The sequence below is a fragment of the Gracilinanus agilis genome, chromosome 2 (genome assembly GCF_016433145.1).
Source record: "Gracilinanus agilis isolate LMUSP501 chromosome 2, AgileGrace, whole genome shotgun sequence".
Taxonomy (NCBI): Eukaryota; Metazoa; Chordata; class Mammalia; order Didelphimorphia; family Didelphidae; genus Gracilinanus; species Gracilinanus agilis.
Window position 1 is genome coordinate 351,385,993 of NC_058131.1, and position 23,718 is coordinate 351,409,710.

Sequence of the window (23,718 nt, forward strand, 5' to 3'; positions counted from 1 at the left end):
AATATCAAATTGAAATAATATGCATTAGTTTGGGTACCGATTTCAATTTGAATTCATTTATTTTAAGGGGTTGATACTGTGGGAGAAACATTAATTTCTTCAGCATTGATTGAATTCTGAATCTTTTCATAAATCTCAAAATTTTCTAGAGAAATATTTAAACTACGACAGAATGAGATTCAGAAAAACTAGGTCATGCCTGTCAGGTCACCTAATGAGAGTAGGAAGTTTTAGACACACACACACACACACATTCCATCTCTTTCCATTTTCATCCTCACCACACATAGAGGCTTCTGTATTCCCCAAAGAGCTGGCATGCATTAAGTTTATCTGCTGAGTCTTAAAAAGCTGGCCAACAGTTGTAACTTTCACATGCTTTATAAGTAACTTACATGTCCTATATAATATTGGGATCTGTTCAGTAGAAAGTTTATATTTACTACGAACTCCAATGAGCAGTGGACTCCCTCTCCTGTTAATGTAACAATGGATAAATAACATTACACAAAAAATATTTTGCAAAAAAGTTATACTGAGACAACAAAAGATAAGTTTTGAATTTGGGGGAAAATGCTCTGGTTCTAAGAGTAGGATGCCGCACCGTGATAAACAGTGCTTGAAATAACACCTTCTATTCATTATCCAATTCAGGTTCTATAAAAATGCTATTTCATATATAAAGCTTGCAGTCCAATGCACTAAAGCTAATGGATTTTTTCCCTTTGACCTTATGTAGATATTTTCATAGCCCCAATAAGGTAATTCAAAATGCTTTACAAATCTATGATTTCAGTAATAGTACACATCTGTTCTAAAGCAGATAAATAACGAATGTTTGGAATTCATTTCTTTTTTTTAACCCCTCACCTTCTGTCTTAGAATTAATACTGTGTATTGGTTCCAAGGCAAAAAAGCAGTAAGGGCTAGGCAATGGGGGTTAAGTGACTTGCCCAAGGTCACACAACTAGAAAGTGTCTGAGGTCACACTTGAACCCAGGACCTCCTTGTCTCTAGGTTTGGGTCTCAACCCACTAAACCGCCTACTTGCTCCCACTAATTCATTTCATAAGAGAAGTCAGATTCACTTTTAGATTTCTATGGAAGTTCAAGAATACTAGTAGTTTTGTTTGACAAGCTTATCTACATCCCCCAATCTAGGTCTTATTTACTTTCGACTTATTTCAATATATGAAAAAAATATTCCCCCAGTTCTTTCAGAACTTCTTAGGGAAGGGATTTTTCGACTCAGTTTGTTTATTGTTGCCAATACAATTTTTCTGGTTTAGAGGCAATATTCATCTGGAGAAATGTTAGTTTCAACCCAATATCCTTTTAATTTTATGGTGCCCTAATACAACAATCTAACCCACACTCATATTTATTAGTTTCAGCTTTTAGACCCATTCCATGTTTCAGAATACACATGAGAAAAGAACATTTCACTTTGTAACTCAAAGTGAATTCAGGATTCATAACAGCCACATAATTCTTAGCCAAAAATCTTTCTATCAGAGTAAAATCTCAGTTGTCTAACAAATATATGAAGTTTTAAAAAAATTATCTTTGTAGAAGAGAGGACGAATATTTAAAAGTCTATCAAGAATTATTTTTAGTAATATGAACTCCAAGGCAGCTTTTGTGTAAGATATTTGTTTTGAAGGCTTCTAAGCAACTTGCATGAATAAACTATTCACTGTTTTGATGCCACATGAATGTAGCCCACATACATTCCTTTTGATCTGTTAAAATCAACCAACAAAGCTCTAACAAGACTTTGGTGACAGTAATTCCAACTGCCTTTTAGATACCTCTAACTGGATGTCTACTAGACATCTTAAATCAAACATATCCAAAAGAGAACTCATTCTCTTTCCCCGTGAATCTTTCTCCTCTCCTACCTTCCCTGTTACTATAGAGGAGAACACCATCCTTCCAGTTCCTTTGTTATTTATTCTTAATTCCTCATTATCTCTTACTCCTTTCTCTCTTCCACCATATCCAATATGTTGCTAAGACCTCTTGATTTCACCTTTGCAACTTCTTTTATATGTCCCCTTCCCACCTCTGACCCCACTACCACTGTAGTACAGACACCTATCTTCATACATCTGGGCTCTTGCAATAGACTGTTGGTGGGACCACCTGCTTCAAGTCTCTCCCCCTCCAATTTGTCCCAGATTTCTGCCACCATAGTGATTTTCCTAAAGTGTAGTCCAGATCCTGTCAGTCCCCTATTTAATCAACTCTAGGAGTTCCCTATGTCCTCCAGGATCAAATATTCATTCAGCATTCGAAGCCTTTAATAAATGTCAATTGATTGTTAATTATTATTATTATTAAATGGTGAACCCAGACTAATCAGTTCTCCTCTGTAGTCACTATCCCATAAAATAGTAAAGATAACAATATTTGCATTTGGTGTTGATTCTCTAATGTACTCCCTCCAAAAGTTGTTAAATTCAACAATATATCCAAAATTGTATTAAGTTTCTATTCTGTAAATGGTTAAGAGGCAATATAGTAAAGTGGATAGAGAATTGGCCTTAAAGACAGGAAGATCTGGATTTAAGTCCTACCTCTGGCATACACTGGCTTTGTGACAGTAGGCAACTAATTGAATGTTCTAGGAAACTAAAAATATAAACTGCAAAGAAGGAGGCAACCTTTACTGGTAAAAGAAGTTACCTCGTTTCAGAGTTTACTATATCTAGGAAAACATAGGTCCAGGCCATATTCCTTTGTACAAGGCAATAAGTTAAGTCCTGGGCATAAAAATGTAAAGTTGTGCCCATTTCATGTGTAAGTAGTTTTGTTGCATAAATGGACAGAAAAATGAACTCTGGGGAGATATGTATTTATGCATAAAGATAAAAGAATTAAATCAACTTGTGAAGGATATAAAATATCTTTCCTTCTTACTTACAAACACTTAAGTTGCAAATAAGGGTAGAGAAAGAACTTAAAAAAATAGAAAATTTTAAAAAATTACATATGAGGACTCAAACAGAAAGATCTGTTGGAGAATTTAAAAGGACTTGTTTGAGGGCATAGAAATGACCAAGACTGCAAAATGTTGTGGTCCTTCCACTCAATTACAAGTGACTATTTTTAGAGTTTGAGAAGTTAAAACACAAAGTAACAAATCATGTTACTGTTTTGACAATTTAGGATGATTAAGTAAGCGCCGTTTGTTTCATAACTAACAGAAAGGTGGGTTCTGTGTATTTTAACTCATAAAGAAAAATGAGTCATAAGCACAAGGAAGCTCTGATTTGATCCTCTGAAAGTTTTGGGAAAACTCAGCAGTATAGGTATTCTGAAGGCAGCAGGAAGGGAATGAGAATATCCTAGTCAGGGCAGTTAGCTGACAGTAGGATTTCAGTTGCTATGGTGGATGTTATTAATTGGCTGAAGAAAGGATGAAAATCTTTGGAAGAGAAGCTAATTCTACCTTGTTGCTCTCCAATACCATCTACTTAAAGTGTGAGTTTGTTGTAATTATTTTTTAGCAGCTTGATAGTAGAAGAGGAGTAGGATGTACCTTGATGGATACATCAGGAGAATGGAAAGGACCATAAGGAGAACAGTTAGCAGAATTGGCTTTTTGTGGTGCATATGACTCATGGATGAACCAAGGAGGTCTGCTGTGCAGAGCCGCTGAATTGCACCAAGCTCATCAATTGTTGTCACTCATGTCTCTTCGTTAGGTTCCTGTAAAATTTGTGACAACTCTTTTGCATGGATACCGTATTCATTGGCGGGAAACCGGGTTTATGTGGAAACTGTGATTTATTATTCATGCATTTGCTTTATACCAAGTAACTATGATGTTATGACTATTATTGATTTTGCCTTACTGCTAAGCTAATGTTTTATATTTAAGACTTAATGTTGTCATCATTGTGAATGACTGATTTAGAAAGCACACCAGTTGGGGCCCAGAAGTTACAGTGCTGAGTACTGGGAATATATTTCCCAAAAGACTAACCTCTAGGACCCTGAGAAAAATCAAAGCGTAGTTGGGAATCCATCAGGGATACTATATTAGTTGCTTGTGTGAGGGCAGGTTGGATTGAACAACCTGTCCTAGAGAGATGATGGGTGAATGGCTATAACTATGGGCTTCAGGCACCCCATAAATAGATAATATAGTAGTAGGAGTCTATGTCACATAAGGGTTACACAAATAAATTTCTGAAGAAATTTATAATTTAATAGGTGGGATGTGACTAGTAGAGTGCCTGCAAATATTTAGCAATCAGATCTACAAATATGTTTGCAAGACACATTTTTAAGTTTAATCTGTATTATTAACATTTTCTCTACTTTCAGAAAACCTGGATTCTGGTCCTGGCTCTATCGCTTCTAGATGAGTAACACCAGACAACACAAAAGACCTTCTTTCATAGATTAGGAGAGAAGATCTTATTTGTAAACATATTTTGAAAGCTTCAACACGTTATTAAATATGTGGTGATATATTTTTAAAGGGGCAATATGGTATAGTAGATAAAGCCAAAAATATGACTTCAAATTCTGTTCCTCATATATGCCGTGTGACTCTCAGAAGGTCACATAGCCTCTTAGTGCCCTCTCACAATCTCCTAAAACAGAAGGTGCAGAATAGCTTCAAATCTGCACCCGAAGTGGGATTTTTCTCACTGGGAGTTCTTTATACCAATGAAATCATAGGTCCAACCAAAACAAAATTATTATGAGTTGGGGGGAAGAAACATTGTCCCAGGGCCAAGGAGGTTGCAATGCCAGTCTGAACAATAGCTACTCTTCTGTATTTAGGTGATCAGTACACAGACATGAATAAGTACTTTTCTTCCTTCATTATCATAGGCTTATCCCTCAAAAGTCACAGGAAAAAAAGAGAAAGGATTCTCGCACCAATTTTCCTTAACCACAGGGTTCTAGCCACAATAAAGGTAAGGAGAGGAGTGATTCCCTCTCCTCTTCTATTTTGCCGGAAGATCAAAGAAATGTGATTGTGTAAGATGTACAGGAGCAGAATACTTTTTAAACATTAAAACAATGAAACCTAAACAAATCTCAACCAGTACATCAGCCCTGTTATTATCATTGGTTTCCCCTTCCCGATGTCCTATTGCTAGAGAAAGAAAAAAGAAAACCAAAGCTGGTTTTCAAGTTGGTCATATTCAAATTTAAACATACATTTTCAAATGATGAATAAAAGCATTTTTACTCGAGTTTATTTATGTGTTAATTCTCAAACACTTTCCCCTAAAAAAAAAAAAAAAGAACAAAAGACCACACTGGATCTGTTGTTTAAAACTTAATGCACAATTTTGAAGTGATACAATCAAGTTCCCAAATTTCTATTTGTTTTTTACAACATAAGATAGAAATGCAATTTTCAAACTAACCTGGTAGTGACAGCTTCTCCTGGATAATGGATGCTCTTGAAAACCAGTGCAAAAGCTCCTTCCTGGAATTATACATAACAGGACTGGAGGAAAATGCATAGATAGCTAAAAAGAGTCACATTGCATCACCTGCATGTGCCTGAAATAGATCTTGTAATTAGCCTCTAGTTCACATGTAGATACATCAATATTTCCTAGAAATCACTGAAGCAATCTTTGTCAAGAGATGGATAAAATCTGATAAATAATAATAAATATTATTAATGAAGTATGCCTACCATGCTGTTGTGCTGAGTATAAGCATAAAAGAGATGTTTGCTGATAATATCTTGAATGTATTAAAGGACAGGAAAACACCTCAATTCTAAACTAAGCAATATATATTTACCAAAGATTTCTACATGCGATTTAAAAGTTGACTACTTAGGTTTCTAAGTGTTTACAATTCTATCCTATTCCCGTTTACCATAATTAAATAGCAAGATGTGATGGGAAATTGGAGTTCTCAGATAGGTTCCCAAGTTTAAACTATCCTTTCCAGAAACACGGGAAAAAATGAGTTCTGGGACAGCCTGTTTCTGATTAGAACTTTCCTTAATGTGTTGGCTTTATCAAACTAGAAGCTGGCAAAAGGCTAAGATTGAAAAGGATTCCCAGTTTGAATGCAACAAGATGGGAAACAAAACAAACCCAAACCAAAAACCTTCCTGGAAACAGTCTATGACATTGCTGGGGTAGAAATGACTTCACCTCATCGACTATGAGAATAGTTAAGCCCTCTTTGTTTAGAGAGCCTTAAAAAAAGAACGTGGCTACAAGACTCTGGAAGATTACCAGGGTCAGCCTTATCTCTGACTACAAGTGAGCTGTATTCATTGAGATTAAAGTATCTTCTTCAATGGGCATGTACTGAGATACCTACCATTGATGACTCATGATCTATCTAAGGGTTTTAAAAAAACCAAACATCCTATCTCTCTCAGCTTTACCATTCTATGACCTTAGATGAGTGTTTTCTCACTGGGCTTCAGTTTGCTTATCTATAAAATAAGCGGGTGACTCTTGACTTTTTGGGTTGTGTCTGGAGTAGGGGAAGACAAGAAAAAGATGAGGCCTCTGCTTTCCAGATACCCTGGCCTTCACTATAGGTTCCAGAACCAATTATGTGTCTTGTACATAAAAGGTGCTCAAAATAAAATAAGTGCTCAATATTGATTTGTTGGCTATGCTGGCATTCCTACTCTCTCACTCCTTAGCTTCTTTTTTAAGGGTTAATTTTTTTTGTTCACCAAAAACAAAGCTTCTTTTCATTGAAATTTCCAAATTATAAGGCATAAATGATAGTCGTACTTAAGTACTCCAAAATGTAGGTATACCTTTTCCTCTTCCAAACCCAAGAGAGAAACAAATATTTAATCAATGGTGGTTGTTGGCAAAGAGGTAGATTTCAATTGAACAAAGTCATCAAAATCTTATTGTGATCGTTACATTTTTAGCTTTTTACTTGTAGTTCTAAAAAGAAAGATTTCTTTCATTTTTGAGATTCAATAATTAGCTAAATGAAGAAGCAGGATCAAATTGGAGAATTATTTCAGGACAGCAGTGTTCCAAAGGGTTTAGCTATTAATTAGGTAAAAGATTGAAGACACTAAAATTTGACGTCATGATTAATTTTGGATTTCCTAGTATTGTTATTTCTAATAGAATAATGGAAGTTAAGACTGAAATAATTATTGATCAATTATGATTCTATAATTCTTTTATCAATAACATTTTTATTGATATTGAATTAAACCTATTTACCAGTGTAGAGTAGGCTCTTACAAGTCATATAACCTAGGCATATTTAGCAAAGGAGCAGAAAGACGCTAATGTTTCTTTTTTACCGAAGTAATTTCTTTTTGTGAGAATATTACTTTGGAAACACAAATGTATGCTAAAACTTCACATTGGAGAAGAAATTCCATCGATCATAATGGAGGCCTATGTATCTTTTCAGGATCTTCTCAGATTGATCTCCCAGGACTTCCCTTGCTACTCACCTATATGAGCAATCATCTTATATAATACAGGAGGTATTTTAAGATATTTTCTGTGGATAGAAAGGCCTGTATCTGCATGACTAATGGCACACAGGTGCATCTTGACTTACCAGCTGCTGGATGACTCTTTCTACCAAGGTTGAGAATCTGATGTCTTCACTTTCTCTGTTATCATACACATATTTAATCAGTTTTGCAATTGTTTCTGTATCGGTTTCAGACTCAAACTCATAGCCTTTGGTTTCCTGAAATATTTAATTGTATATACAACATTATAACTATTTTGATACATTCCATAACTCAATTATCATAATAGATTTGCCAGGACTTCCTTCTCCCCACCTTGCTTTACATTAGTTTAGAATGATTTTAGGTAAAAATAAATATATTCTTTAAGCTTGGTACAATTATCTAGCACAGAAATAAATTTAGGGACTTGAAACTCACACCAGAGGACCACCAATTTCTGGAGTTATCTACAAAACTGGAAAGGTTTTAAGTTTAGGACCAGTCAAAGACTATCGTCTATTGTATGCCAGCCTAAGTTCATAGCAAAAAAAGAAACAGAAATGGAAGTGAGTTTATGTTATTCAACACACTCAGTTTATAAATGAGAAAACAGAGATTCAGAGAAGTTAAATGGATTCAAGGTTACATATGAAATAAATTGCAGAGGTGGGATTTGAACTTAGATCTTCTGAGTGCAAATCCAATTCTTTTCCTACTACGTGCTAACTCTCAGAGATTATTACCAGATCTTTGCCCTCAAATTTCTAATCCATTTCTCTCTTCCTTTTCACAGTTTAAGTCCTAGAAAAAGCTGTCTATATTCAGTCTTCATTACCTCCACTTTCTTAAAAAGGAAAAAATGGGGAAAGCCCCTTTCAATGATTTCTGACTTTAATGGCTTCTGACTTCATCATACAATTCAAATGGCTTTTTCTATAACGACCAATCTTTTGGTCTCTTAATGCTTTTATTTGGGCTTTTCCTCTATTTTCTTCTTTCTAGAGCTCTCTGCAGCATTGGGCACTGCTGACCACCTCCTAGACACTGACTCCTTTTGGGGTTTTTTTACTCTACTTTTTCTTTGATTTCTTCCTACCTATCTGACCATTTAAATCAATCTTTGCTGGATTATCAACCAGATCTGATCCCAGTTGTGGTTGTATCCCCAAGGTTCTCTTTCTTCCTGAGTCATATCATTTTTTTTCTCTGGGTGACCTCATCAACTCCTTTGGATGATCTTGGCATCTTCATGTCTGACCAAGTTGTAAGTGCTCCAAAGTGCCTGCTTCAGCAGGAGTAGGGGAACAGTAGTTATGCCCCAAAGTTGCTGATGGGTTTGAAACCTCTTTGAAGACTGAACCTGGTTTAGCCCACCTCCTGTGATGATTTACTGAGATGTGGCTACTGGTATGCTACAGCTTCTTGTGGATACAAGTGAGAGTTGGGTAAAAGTGGATGCCAAAGGTGCATGTATAGCCCTGAAAATGCCTTGGCAAGCACTTATATCAGAGGTACTGGTCCTCTCTGAATACTCTATATACCCTAGCTTCAAGTCTAGGTAAGAGCTCAAACTATGGTGGTTAAAATAGTAAAAAAGAGTGAGAAATGGGTGTAAGGATATTGTAGAAGTAGAATTCAGGCTGTGGCAACTGACTGAATATGAAAAAAATGAGGGAAGGGGAAAAATCAAAGATGACACTCACATTACAAGTCTAGATAACTGGGTTAGTTGTCGTAACATCAAAAGAAAGAGAGAAATGAAATAGCAGGTTTCTGGGGGGAAATGATGAGATCAGTTATGGAAATGTGACATTCAGGTAGAGTTAAGGATATGAGGCTAGAACAGAGGAGGGGTTGGGAATGGAAAAAGAAGTATGGGAGTCATTTGGAGAGGGGTGATTCTTATAAATAATTCATATTTGTGTCTTTATGTGAAATTCAAATCTACATTTTATTTATTTGTATTTGTTGAGAATGTAAACAAGTTTTCAGTGAAATAAACAAAATTCCAGATTTGGAAGCACTACTCCTAAACTAGTGGTTGATACTGATCTTAGGATAGTATGGTAACTCCTTCATTTTACTAAGTAGTCCTTTACTTACTAGTCCTTCATTTTCCCAGAGTTCCTAATTTTCTTCAAAAGAAACAATTTGTAAACTAGGAGAATCTTACTCACTTTAGTCCCTATCTCTAAACCTATGATGAGAAAGAATGGTCAGTATATTAATGTTTTAACTTCTAAGCTAATGATTAGAAATGACATACCAGGAATTTCCTTAGGTCCTTATAATTTGTGATGATTCCATTATGGATAACAACAAATTCTGAAAGAAAAAGACAATTTAAAATGTAATGATGAATGAACTACAATAAATAACATAATATTCGAGTAATTCTCAGAACATTTCCCCAAGAAAACAAGTTATCTCATTTAAAATAACTGATTAGAAGAAACATTATATTTTAAAAGGAAGCTTCATTTGTTCTAATATAACGCAAATCTAATTTATGAAACTATAAATTAAGTTTCAGCTACATTTGTTAAAAGTATATTATATTTCAAATTAAAAAAACTATCTTGCGGGGGCAGCTGGGTAGCTCAGTGGATTGAGAACCAGGCCTAGAGACGAAAGGTCCTAGGTTCAAATCCGGCCTCAGACACTTCCCAGCTGTGTGACCCTGGGCAAGTCACTTGACCCCCATTGCCCACCCTTACCAATCTTCCACCTATGAACCAATAAACAGAAGTTAAGGGTAAAAAAAAAAATACTTAAAAAAAAAAAAAAAACTATCTTGTACTGGAGTTTAAAAAAAACCCAGAAAAATAGTCACTAAACAGAATAGAGAACTTAGAGCAGAGTATATAATAAGAGGATAAAAGTGTTTGAGAATGTATCAAATAAGGGAATTTTTATTTAATAAAAACTTGAGGAAAAATTGGATCATAGTATGACACAAGTGAATTTAGAACTGCATCTTTAGGAAGAAAAATAATAGATTTATGTCAACAAAAGAGAGTAGATAACTTATTTTCTATTAAAACAAAAGAAGGGGGGCAGCTGGGTAGCTCAGTGGATTGAGAGTCAGACCTAGAGACTGGAGGTCCTACGTTCAAATCTGGCGTCAGACACTTCCCAACTGTGTGACCCCGGGCAAGTCACTTGACCCCCATTGCCCACCCTTGCCACTCTTCCACCAAGGAGCCAATACACAGAAGTTAAGGGTTTAAAAAAAAGGTAAAATCCATTTCTTTAATTATAACAAAAAAGGATTTTTCATGTCTAAAAATGGTGTTTTTAAAAGAAAAAGAAAGATTGAATTCGATTTACTTGGTCAATAGAACTTATAAAAATCTAACATCTAGACTATGAAACTGGCATACTTTCCCAGTGTGGGAGGAACTATACATTTGCACAAGGGTTTTTGTATTGAGAGATACAGTGAATCAGTCAGTCTGCATGGTTGCTGTACATTCTTGACAAGTATGGTAGGTAACATAGATCTAGGGTAGGATGGGGCATTAAAGGTCCAAATTTCCTCATTCTGCAGACAGGTAAACTGAGGCCCAGGGAATTTAAGTGACTTTCTGAGGTTCAGAAAGGTAGTACTGGTTAGAGTAAAGATTTGAACTTAGATCATTTTCAGAGTTGGAATTCTTTCCACTGTTCCATTATAAATGAACAGCCACTATCTGGGCAATTTAGGGGGGAGGATAATATATATATATATATATATATATATTATAGGTCAATTTTAATCTCCCCATTTACTTTAATGAAAAGGTCTACCCCAAATTCCTATCCAGGACGACACTGTCAGGTCCTAAATCTTCCAGAAAAATGATCTCTTGACCAAAATCTCTGAGGCTTCACTGCCCCCTTGTGTTCCATCTTTCTCTGGTATACTGTGATACTCTGCTAAATGTGGGACCCAGACAGTTTTGTAAATCCATATACCTATTAAATGATGTAGTCACATGATCTTCTAGGGTTGTATTTCTTTGCTGTAGGTCATTCTCTCTAGGAGCAAATGACATAAAATAGTTTCTTTGTGTGCCCATCTAAACTTCATTGGGTTCTTTATTGTGTAGAAATGCCTCTTTTGCAAAACACATACATATGCTTCTGTGTGTGTGAGAAAGTGAGAGGGGAGAGAGAGAGAGAGAGAGAGAGAGAGAGAGAGAGAGAGAGAGAGAGAGAGAGAGAGGGAGAGAGAGAGAGAGAGAGAGAGAGAGAGAGAGAGAGAGAGAGAGAGAGAGAGAGAGAGAGAGAGAGAGAGAGAGATGCTAAAGTTGTAGTGCTTCATGGCTCAGCACTGAAGGAAAAACATTCTAAAAACCAAGATAACAAAAGATGGAATGGACTTCCTTTCCAAAGAGTGGTGTCTTCTGCAGTTGCAGAACTTTGATGAAAACTGGTTGGGTATGCTGTAGAGGCAATCCATGTTTAGCACTGGACTAACTGGGCTCTGAGGTCTCTTTGAACACCAAGTTCATGGATTGACTCTAGGTTTGGACTAATTGATTTTGCCTAGTGGTGCAGAGGTACATTGATCTCTAACAATTACTTCCTCATATTAATTAACTAATATGAAATTGTCTTACCAAAAATGGTAAGATCTCCCTTGTATCTCTTTATAGCAAACTATTCAGATTTATTAACATAATTAATTTCTAACCTACTACTTCACCGTTTGAAGTCTGTAAGGTTGATAATACAGAAAAAAGTTTTATTTTTGTTTTCAAAATTCTCAATTTAACCAGAGGAATGAAAAGATTCTCTTCCCAAACCCCTGCATAATGCATATGATTTTACTATAAATTTATTTCCTAGGTCTTGACATAGTTAAGTATATTCATGACAGACTTTCTCTATCTGGGATTTTTAAAAAGATAAATCATGTTCAACTCTTTATGATCCCATTTGGGGTTTTCTTGGCAAAGATACTAGAGTAGTTTGTTATTTTCTTCTCTAGGGCTCAGAGTTTCACTGTTAAGTGACTTGCCCAAATCACTCTCCTAGTAAGTGTCTGAGGACAAATTTGAACTCAGGACAATGAGTGTTCCTGACTCCAAACCTGGGATTGTAGTACCCACCCAGTAAGATAACTACTCATCAAAACTCAAGATATTTGATTTTTATCAAGATATACTCATCAAAAATCAACATCAGAATAAATGAAAAGTGTAAGAATAACACAAAGAACAAGAAAGTTAATGAAACCGCCTAATGTTCTAATTTTACCAACCTTTCCAAATCATAAAACAGTTCAGTAAAACCTTTCAGGTTCTTACTGAAATTACATACCATTAGTTTTGTCTGATCTCTGAGGATGACTGTTCACAGCATTGGGGACTCCATGAGTGGCCCAGCGAGTGTGAGCAATGCCGAAGTGTGTTTCAAATTCTACCTTCAAGTCCATTCCATCTTGTTCTATATTAAATGATAATAATAGCAGTCCCTTATGTTTGCATTTCACTGTACTGTATATAAAATACTGCCATATACATTATCTTATTTGTTGCTCCCAACAACCCTGTGGAATAGGCAGGGCCAAGTATTATCCTTACTTTACATACAGAACCTGAGAAAAGTTCTGTGACTTGCCTAGTTTATACAATTATAGAGTTACAGCTAAAAGGTAGCCCAGAGGACAATTAGTCTAACCATTTCATTTCACAGATGGGGAAACTCAGACCCAAAAAGGATAAATGATTTGCTCAAGATCACACAGAGAGTAAGGTCACATAGCTAATAAGTAATAGAACTAGGACTAAAAGTGAGATCTTTTGACTTTAACTCAAATATTTTTTCCATTCATATTTTTTTAAGTTTTAAAATTACAATTAGGTTAGAAAACACTCTTTTTCTAAATTTTTCTAAATTTCATTTAGTCTCAGAAACATTTTCTTTTTTTGGAACAGATATTTTTTGCAGATAATAGATCTGTTCCTTATTTCTTCAAGCTTTGCTGTTTTTAGATAAGAGTAAGTATCTCTTATAATAAGTATAAATTGAACAAAATATTTCAAACATAATTCATTAGGATAATTCAGGTTTTTTCACTTACTATAAAGTTCCTCATCAAGGGCCTTGACCTTTCCTCTCTTCTTAACTAACTTGATGTGTCTTTCTTTGTCTTCATTATTATTTCCATCGATTGCCACACCTGTAATTTAGATATATTATATTCATATTCATTGAATTTTTTTGCTTAGCATTCATTATCAGAAAACTTTGTGGAACATAAAGTTATACTCTTTTTTTGTCCATTGGGTGCTTCCATTCTATAAAGGTGGCCAGGCATCTTATAGAAATAACTTAAATTAAAAAGGCTATATTTATTTACAATAATCAACATCAAAATAAGTGAAAATTATACAGATGAATATGTAGAATAAGAACATTCATGAACTCACTTAGTTTTCTTAGAAACAAAACCATTAACACAAAATAATGTAAAATGCATATCATACAATGGCTTAAATAATAAGTTTTCTAGCACTAACTTTATGATATTTAAGCAGGAGTATCTAGTAAAAGAATTACAAATTCTTTACCAGTAATACCAATGTATTAATTTATAATTGTAAAAATTGTTTTTAATCACTTATGATATTTGTTTATCTCTCATACATTTTAGATTAATAGAAAGATTTTTGATTTCTAGTTCAATTCTTTCTATCGACTTTCCAAAGGTTCTTAGAAAACCTTTCTAAGCTGGAGAAGTTTCCAGGAGGAATCTGATGTCCTATGTGGACCAGACTTAGTGGGAATGGCCTCATCAACAAAAAGTTGGCCACTAGATGGCGAATATTTTGACTTTAGTAACTCATTGAAAAGAGGCTAAATAGTGAGAGTTGGACTCTTGAATCAAGAAGTTCTACACTCAAACATGGAAAAAAAAACCCCACTGTATAATTAGAATCTGCTCCCCAGGACTCTAAATCCCAGCTTCCCATGTTCCTTCTCACGTTAGGTCTTTATGTTTTGGAGATAAAGTAGATAAAGTTTGTGTGTAACCCCATCCCTCTCTCTTTTCCCACGAACCCGGCTGGGAAAACTTTTCTTTACTCAGGCTTTTACTTTTGTCCTTTTATTTCTTCTACTTGAAGTGATTATTAATGAATCTTATAACATGCAATACTTGGAATTATTTGATATTAATTTAAATCTTACACCACTTAAGCTCACAGTGGTCCAGGGGTCCAGGCAACTCTCTAAGAATACAAATAGGAAGGAAACTGCTTAAAACACAGAAAAGATCATAGCACTTCCCTATAGAATACCTTCCTAGCTACCTTGAACCAATAAAATAACAGGTCTAATTTTTTAAAAAGTCCCGAACTTTGTTGAAACAATCTTGTTTCCATTATTTTGTTCAGGCTGACCATGGTCATACCTCCCCATTGTCTCCCATTCCCCATGCCTGGCCTGCACCTCTTCTTCACGTCCATGTCTTTGCAGCATGAGTTTCATTCAAAGCTTGACTCAAGTACCATCTTCTCCACGAGAGCTTTCTTGATACCCCCTGGCTACTAGTGTTTCCCTTTCTTTAAAAAAAAAAACCTCAAAACTTATCTTTATGTATTTTGTATACACGTATGTATGGATGTATCTCTCCAACAGAATGTAAACTCTCTGAGGGCAAGAATTGTTTCCTTTTTGTCTCTGGATATCTATTACCTCGCTTAATCACTGGCAGGCACATAATAGGGGCTTATTGATTAATTGATCTCCTAAGGTATGAAGGATGTCTTTTTTTAAAATTAGTATTAGTGGAAGGAATACCTTTGTCATATCTGCTTAAAAGTTTTGAAGGTGAAGGAATTTCCAGAGAGGCAGCAGACTGTAAGGAGTATGGGACCTTGAATCAGAAAAGAATTGGGTTCAAATATCAGCTCTGATATGGTCTGACCTGAGGCAAGTCACTTACCTTCCCTGAGATTCAGTTCCCTCATCTATAAATTGGGAATAATAAAACCTGTGGTACTTAACTCACTGGAATATTGTGACAGCCAAAAGAGATAATCCATGTAAAGTATTTTGCAAACCTTGTAGTCCTATATAATACCTATGTAAGTATTATTCTTCTATGCTCTGATTGTAATTAAGCCATTGATTAGATTAATTTAAAGGCTAAAATCATTAGCACTATATTTCAACAGAAAGCTTTAATGAAAAACAAACCAGAAAATGGCTGGGTCATGAGTATGAACAAGAAAATGAATGTTTAGAAAAGGGAACGAATATATGGAAATATTTTCATGTTTATTTTTAACAGAAAATGGTCATACCTGCAGAATCATATCCTCTGTACTCCAGCCTCTGAAGACCCTTTATCAAAGTTTCAAAAATCTCCTTTCTTGTTCGGGGTACTCTGTAGTTCATATAGGCAAAGATTCCTATCAAAAGGCAAAAAGAGAAAAAGGAGAAAGACAAAATATATATGTATATTTACAGGAATGCAGTAGAGAAGAACATATATCAGAATTGAAATACAAATGCTAGACTTCCAAATTATATCTGAGTGTTGTAAAAGGCATGGCTGTGAGATTGACATGGATGAAAAAAATCTTTTAACTCTAAGCAACTTTTTCCTCATCCTATAAAATGAGAGGGTTGGAACAACAGATTTCTAAGATCTTTCCAACTCTAGGACCTATTAGCTTTATGCATTCTCAATTATAATGCATTTGAATTAATAGAGGGAAGCAATTGGCACAACTAATTCCAAAATTATCTGAAACTAGAATGTGTAATATTATTTTAAAAATGTTTCCCTTCCTAATTACTTTGTGCTTCATTAATTCTCAAATGAATTTTTCTTTCCTAACTACACAGAGAATAGACTATGTGGACTATTAATAAAAAAAAAAAAAGAAGCATAGGCAAAGAATCTAGGATTTGGATTTATTCATAACTCTTAGTGTGGGTACTCCTTCCAATAACTAGATTGAGGACCTTATGACAAGCTGTTCACCACTTGGTAGATAACAGTGGGCATCTAGGTGGTATAGTAGAAAGAGGGCAAGGCCTAGAGTCAGGAAGACTCATCGTCCTAGGTTCAAAACAGGCCCCAGAAACTTACTGGTGGTGTGAACCTGGGTAAGTCACTTTACCCTGTTTGCCTCAGTTTTCTCATCTGTCAAATGACCTGGAGAAGGACATGGTGAATCACTTCAGTATCTTTGCCAAGAAAACCCCAAGTGGGGTGACAAAGAGTCAGATATGACTGAAAAAAAAAAGACTCATCAAAAATAAATCCAAGGAAGTTGCCTGAGACATAAAGGATACAGGACTTGTTTAGGGTCATATACCTATTAATTGTCAGAGGTAGCATTTGGACCTAGGTCTTCTTGACTTCAAGGTTAGCACCCTATCAACTGCAATATACTGCCTCTTAGAATTAAAAATGGCTATATTTGGAATTTAAAACATCTTGCAGATGATCTATACTTGGACAATTGGATTTTGACTATATTTGTATACAGTACATCTTATACACATGAATTTGTGGCTTGATTAGACTTGAAAGAATTAAGAGTCTTATGCCTCCTTCAATTCAGTAAAAAAAAACAACAAACAAACAAAAACTCCTTACCTTCTGTCTTGGAATTAATATTGAGAATCAGTTCCAAGGCAAAAGAGTGGCAAAGGCTAGGCAATTGGGATTAGGTGGTTTGCCCAGAGTCACACAGCTAGACAGTGTTTGAGGCCAGATTTGAACTTAGGACCTCCTATCTCCAGATCTGACCACTATCCACTGAGCCACCGAGCTGCATCATTCAATTCAATTTTGAATAAATATATTAACTGCCAAATCTCCCAAATTCACAATTAATTGAGATTGATTCTCATATATTGAAGGATATGTAAATTCAGGCACTAGACTATAAGCCTCTTGAGAACAAGGGACTGTTTTATTGGCCTTCATATTCTTCATAGTGCCTAGCACAAAACCCTGCACAAAATTCAGTCTCTTGATAACAAATGAATGAAGCCATAATTGAATTCCAGTAGATCCAGAATAATTAGCATTCAATCTTTTTACAGCTATAGGAGAGAGATGTTATGTTGCTGACCAAAGAACTTAGTAAAATGCTTTTTATAGTATCACGAGTGGTTTATGTTCTTATCTGTTTCTTGGCAATAACACCTAATATTACATGCAATTCAATAAATAGGTTGTATATTAACTAACTGCTATCCTATACAAGTGGCAAATAACCATAAATGATCACCAGCTATACAAACATTTAAAAACACAACTTTTTCCCTGCACCCAAAGGCAGATGTACTACTCTTCTCAGTTATGATCTTTCACTCATTTCTGTGCCAAATTTCACAATATATATAGAGATATGTCAGGCACGTATGTTTAATGTGGCGTCTTTCCGACTATAGAGTTGCAGAAAACAGCCTTTTGGAGGCTTGCCTTGACAATGTTCCCAGTGTGCTATAATTGTTAAAGGATCCTTGTTTCTAAGGAACTCAAGCTATGCCTCGGCACAGCAAAAGCTGAGACTTGAAAGCCACTAAAGTCTATGAAAATGAGAGCTTCAGGCTGGGCAGCAAATAAACTCCCTTTTTTTTTTAAAGTAACAAATATAACTTTCAACATTAAACAGTATTCTTTTCTATTAAATAATGTATTCTTTACTCATGTAAAAGCGCCTCACATTTATACCTTAATTCATATATCTTTATTTTATTTTTATTTTTATATAATTATATTATTATAACATAAATCTAAATTTTTGTTATTACATATTACATTATAATATGTTATTTGCAGATATTTCTTTGTACTTTTATTTATTTATATTTATTATTTTGTAGAGCATTTTCTTCATAATAATCCTATATTAGGAAGTACAGGTATAATGATCCTCATTTTATAGGTGAAAAAAACTAATGCTCCTAGACATGTCTGAAGTCATATAAGTATTGGAACCAGTAATTCAATCCAATTCTCTCTCCTTATTTCAAGATTTCCAGTGTTCTGCTTTTTAAAAAAAAATGTTTTGGAGCAGCTGGGTGTCTCAGTGGATAGAGAGCCAGGTCTAGAGATAGGAAGTCCTGAGTTCAAATGTGGCTTCAGACTTTTCCTAGCTATGTAAATGTAGGCAAGTCACTTAATCCCCATTGCCCACCCCTTTGGCCTTGGAACCAATATTTGGTATCAATTGAATGTAAAGTTATAAAAATTTTTCTTTTACTAGTGCCTTAATAAATATCCCAATTTCCCAATAAGAACCCTTTGACTTCGAAAGAATCTTCCTTTGTATAAAGGGAGTACAAAGATGGATAGTTCAACAAAAACTAAAAACTTAGCTCACTGTCTTGCCTGCAACATATATTTCATTCCTCACCTACAATCCATGAATCCAGAGTCAGAGGATCTTGGTTCAAATCAAACCTCTGGTATTTACTACCAGTATAACCTTGGGCACATGAATTAACCTCCATGGGCCTTAGAATCCCCATCTGTAAAATGATGAGGTTGGGCTACCAGATCTCTACTGTCTTCCAAATGAAGAGTTCTAGATTCATCTATTCCATCTTGTCTCTTCTGTGCTTCTCTTTCCTCAATAAAACATCTTTTACACTTAATTCTCATTATGCATCATTACTAGTATTTTATGAACATAGCATTTACCCAGTGTTTTTGTTAATAAAAAATACAAATTTCCTAATTATGTATTCTTCTAGAGCGCTGGAATTTCTTTTAAGAATCATCTATGCTGGTAGCTTTTAAAGTCCGAAGCCTTTCCCAGGAGATTCATCGACCAATAAAAAGACTGATGAGACTCCGATGACCAGGCTGCCACTGGACCCACTGAAATTTGAAGAACAGTGAAGGTCCTAGTCTAAGTCAGGCCAGAAGACAATGGCCCTTCCTCATATCAAGGATACAAAAAGTTCTTGGGAAAGAACAATCATACCCTTGCCCCATAGGAATTGAGCTCAGCAAAAATGAGTTGGAAAAAAAAAAAAAACAAAAAAAAAATGAGAATGTCTTATCTCTAGGCCTGGGTCAAATAAGTAGGTCTAGGGCTCCCAGAATAAAAAGTTCCAGTTCCGACTGCAAAACAACTTCTCTTTAATGGAGTTATCTAGCGTAGGTCTGCAAGATGACTTAAAGGTACCATCAAAGATCATCTCCCTTTCATCAGCTCAAAATAGCAAAAACAAATTCCAAATAAAATAAAAACTACATTAGATCAGAAATGAAAATTTCCCAAATAAAAGCACTTTAAACAAGGAAGCAATTCTGGGTTTGTAGTCAAGGAAATTGTATTTGAATGCCAGATGTGCTATTTATTGGCTCTGTGACCTTTGACAAGTCATTTAACTCAGTTTCAAACTCAAATAGAAATAGGGGGTCAAATTTGAATCCAGGACTTCCCAAATCCAAACCTGACTCTCTATTCCCTGACCTATCTATCTTTCCCTTAGGATAATAGTTTAAGGTAATGGTAAGTGAGATATTATGGAGAAGAAAGACCTGGGTATTTTGGTAGACATCTGGAAACCAGCTAGTAAATAGGGACAGATTAAAGATTAAGGAGAGAGAGAGGATGACTGAGAAGGCAATCTGCTAGAGATCAGAGAAGATAAGATCATGAATGCAAGTAGAGGGGTTCTCTTTATCAGAGATTGGATAAATGATATCAAGGGATTTTAAGATTACTTCAACATAACAACATGTACCAAGAAAAAAGAATAACAAAGAGAGGGAAAGGAAAGAAATCCCCAGGGGAAAATGACCTTACAAAATAGGGAAGAGAATGATTTTAAAAAGTGTTAACAACAACAAGAGTTCCATTATACACAATAAATAATTATAGGGGGAAAAAGCAAGGAGAAGACCACAAAAGGAAAGAAGAAAACAATACCACAAGACCTCCAGAAACAAAGCTGAATGTATTTTTTGGTCTATTCCTTTTATTTTTTCAATTATACATAAAAACAATTTTTAACAATTGTTTTTTGACATTTTGCAATTCAAATTCTCTTCCTCCTTCTCACCCCTCCTCCCTCCATAAATGGTAAATAATATGATATAGGTTTTTCCAGTGTAAAACTGAATGTATTACAAAAATCTCTAGTGGTTAATAATTTCAATAAGAGATATAAAAGAAAATCTGGTATCTATAAAGATGGAATTAAAATCAACACAAAAAAAGGCAAACAAGACTAAAAACAATGGAATGTTTGGCAGAGAATCTTAATAAAATTCTCTGAGGAATAGAATGATCCAGATGGATCATAGACTTGCCTAGGCAGTAGAATAAATTAAACAACAGCACAATTGGAGAACAATTTGAGTTTAACAAAGGTAATAGATCTAAAGAGCTCAGTGAGACAATCTAAAAATTATTGTTCTTCCAGAGAAGATGTAACAAAGTGCATCTACAGCAAACTTCAGAAAATCACAAAAGAAATTTCATAGGAAGTCTTGAAAACAGAGGGCAAAGTGCAGATTAATAAAAAAGCATAGGATGCCAACAGGTAGGAAGAGCCCTAAATTTTACTCACTCAGAAATGTAGGGGGAAAACTCCAGAGTTTCAACAACAAAGAAGCAGCCAGTAAGAAATAAATTAGATATTTTTAAATGCATGCACATGCATACACAAGTTAGATTTGTGTGCCATTTCTCATCTATAATTAGAAGACAAAGTAGTTAATTGAATGAAATATATTGAAAAGCAACATTAAGGGGTAGATGAGAGAATTATGGAGGTTATAGTTAGGGTAGCCAAAAAAGGGTCATTGAAGCATTTTTTTAACTGCACAGAAGAGAAGAGAATGAATCACAAACAAGCAAGGAAGTTTTAAAAGTTACTTGATGAATTTAAACTATACATAATAGAGATTCAGTTTCCTGTACAATCTTCTTTTTCTTCCACTTTACTATGTTTATGTAAATGTTCATCCTATTTGATATTTGAATAAGTCAGAATAAAAAAATTTGATAAAAAAAAAAGAAAGAAAAGCAAGGGAAATTGGCTATCTCTCCAATATTGCCTTGTCTAACAAAATAGAATATTTTATCAGGACATATATATATATGTATATATATATATTAGATTTGTGTACCATTACATATATATGTGTGTATACACACACACATATATAGATTTGTGTACCATTATATATATATTTGTGTATTTATATAGAGAGATTTGTGTACCATTATATATATATATATATATATATTTGTGTGTATTTATATAGAGATTTGTGTACCATTATACACATATATATCCTGATAAAAATATTCTTTTTTTTTTCAAAAAAAAATTACAAAATTTTTATTTTTTTCAATTTTTTTTTCAAAATTCCTATAGAAGAAGTCAGCACTAGGTCAAAACTTTTGAGAGCAAACCAGCCATGAAACAGAATCTTGGTGATTCAATTTTTACATGCTCTAAAGAGTAAAAAGAATATTGATTCTATGATGTACCCTTTTACAAAAGGAATGCCCCAGAAAAATTGGCTAGGTAGTATGTGAAAACATTCATAGGAGAAGACTAGTAAAAAATTGACAACCCCAAGGAAAGAAGATCATTATTGTACCTTGAACATATATGAAGTTCAAACTAATGAAGATATTAGCATATGATAGGCTAGAGAAAGAGTAATTCCTACACCATACCTCTTTCTAGAAATGAAGGAAAGACAGTGAAGTTTGATGTGTTTTTAAACATTTATACATTTAATTTAGACACATCAGTACTTCCAACCAAATTATACTTCTCACCAGAATATCTTCCATTTAAAAAATGTCAGAAATTGCTTAAAATAGTGACTGAAAAAGTATAAACTTTCTATTTTGGCAATTGGCTATTTGTTAATGGAAAGGATATATGTTTAACTGTAGCAATTTGGGATAGACATTGTTCATTCTGACTGACCTGAATTCTGTTGTCTTCATTTACATATTCTAATCAAGGTATGTTTTGTACTTTTGGTTGTGCTTTCTTCATGGGAAGGAAGATTTGACAGCATATTAGTAAAAGTAGAATTCAGGAATCTGTTTTGTGTGGATAGGAGAGGGTTTGGATATCTACCTCTTTACAGAATTTATCATTGGATCAATACTAGTAAATCAATAAAAATAATTAATATAATATAATATGCTGGAAGGAAAAAACTTAAAATAATAACCCTGAATTAAAACAAAGTGAATTAATTAAAGCTTGTGGGAAAATCCTTTCACTAAACTTTGTCATCTCTTAATCAAATTTTATCATTTCTAATAAAAGTCTGACATATAAAATCTATTGAATAAAAAGCTGAGAACATTTCCCAGTAGATAAAATTATCAAAGGATATGAATAGGCAGGTTAAAAATAGAAATGAAAACTATCAATAATGTCTGAAAAAGTGTTCAAAGAAATTAAAACAATTCCAAGATATCACCTAATACACAGAAACCTCCCCCCAAAATGATAAATAATGAAAAAAAATTTTTGACTGGGAAAGAGGCCCACAAATTCGCTACTGACAGAAAAATGAATTGACTTGTTTTGGACTATAATTTGGATTTATGCAGTTAAAGTTACCAAAATGCTCACACTCTGATTCAGTGATTTTCCCCTCTTCTTTTTATATGACAAAGAAGTCAGGGACAAGAAGGAAAGAACTGACTATACAAAAATATTGACAGTAAAATGATTTGTAATTTCAAAAAATTGACAATATACTTTGTGTACAACAACTAAGGAATGACTGGATAGATTTGGCTTGTGAATGTAATGGGATATTATTGTGCCATAAGAAATAATGGGGATAAAGCCTTATTAATTCGAAGAAATATGGAAGGCATATTCAGAGTTTAGAAAGCGGAACCTCAGAATCAAATGATCAATATATATGCATATATAAGCATATATATATACATATGCTGCATATAATTATGTAAATGAAGAAAATATGAAAAATGATCAAAACCTAGTTTGAGAGTTCGCATATGTTGGGGGATAAAGAACAGACTAAGATGCAAATTGAACTGGGAGAGGGAGTTTTCTTCCTGGGAATTATATACACCAGTATAATCATAATTCTAAACCACACACACACACACACACATACCCCTTACCTCCAGATAAATACAGTGTATTGCAAAAGTGCAACCATGATAAAGTTAAAGCACACAACCTTCCTTTCTTTTAACATATGGTTAATGACAGAAGCATACAGTTTTATGGACCTTCATTTGCAGTCTTTTTTTTTTTTTAGCAATTGTTTGTTTCACTAC

General features: G+C 34.4%; 1 protein-coding gene across 1 annotated transcript in view; it reads right to left on the reverse strand.

Annotated features, from left to right (window-relative positions):
* Positions 1–15,856, reverse strand: part of GFPT2 (glutamine-fructose-6-phosphate transaminase 2) — a gene marked incomplete at its 5' end in the record, with an annotated part of 31,220 nt that extends 15,364 nt beyond the window's left edge. Inside the window, 7 exons of the mRNA XM_044659815.1 lie at positions 396–475; positions 5,397–5,458; positions 7,549–7,683; positions 9,714–9,772; positions 12,755–12,880; positions 13,518–13,616; positions 15,745–15,856. Of these exons, the coding sequence (XP_044515750.1) occupies positions 396–475; positions 5,397–5,458; positions 7,549–7,683; positions 9,714–9,772; positions 12,755–12,880; positions 13,518–13,616; positions 15,745–15,856 (673 nt within the window). The remainder of the gene's footprint in view (positions 1–395; positions 476–5,396; positions 5,459–7,548; positions 7,684–9,713; positions 9,773–12,754; positions 12,881–13,517; positions 13,617–15,744) is intronic.
* Between the last annotated feature and the right edge of the window lie 7,862 nt (positions 15,857–23,718).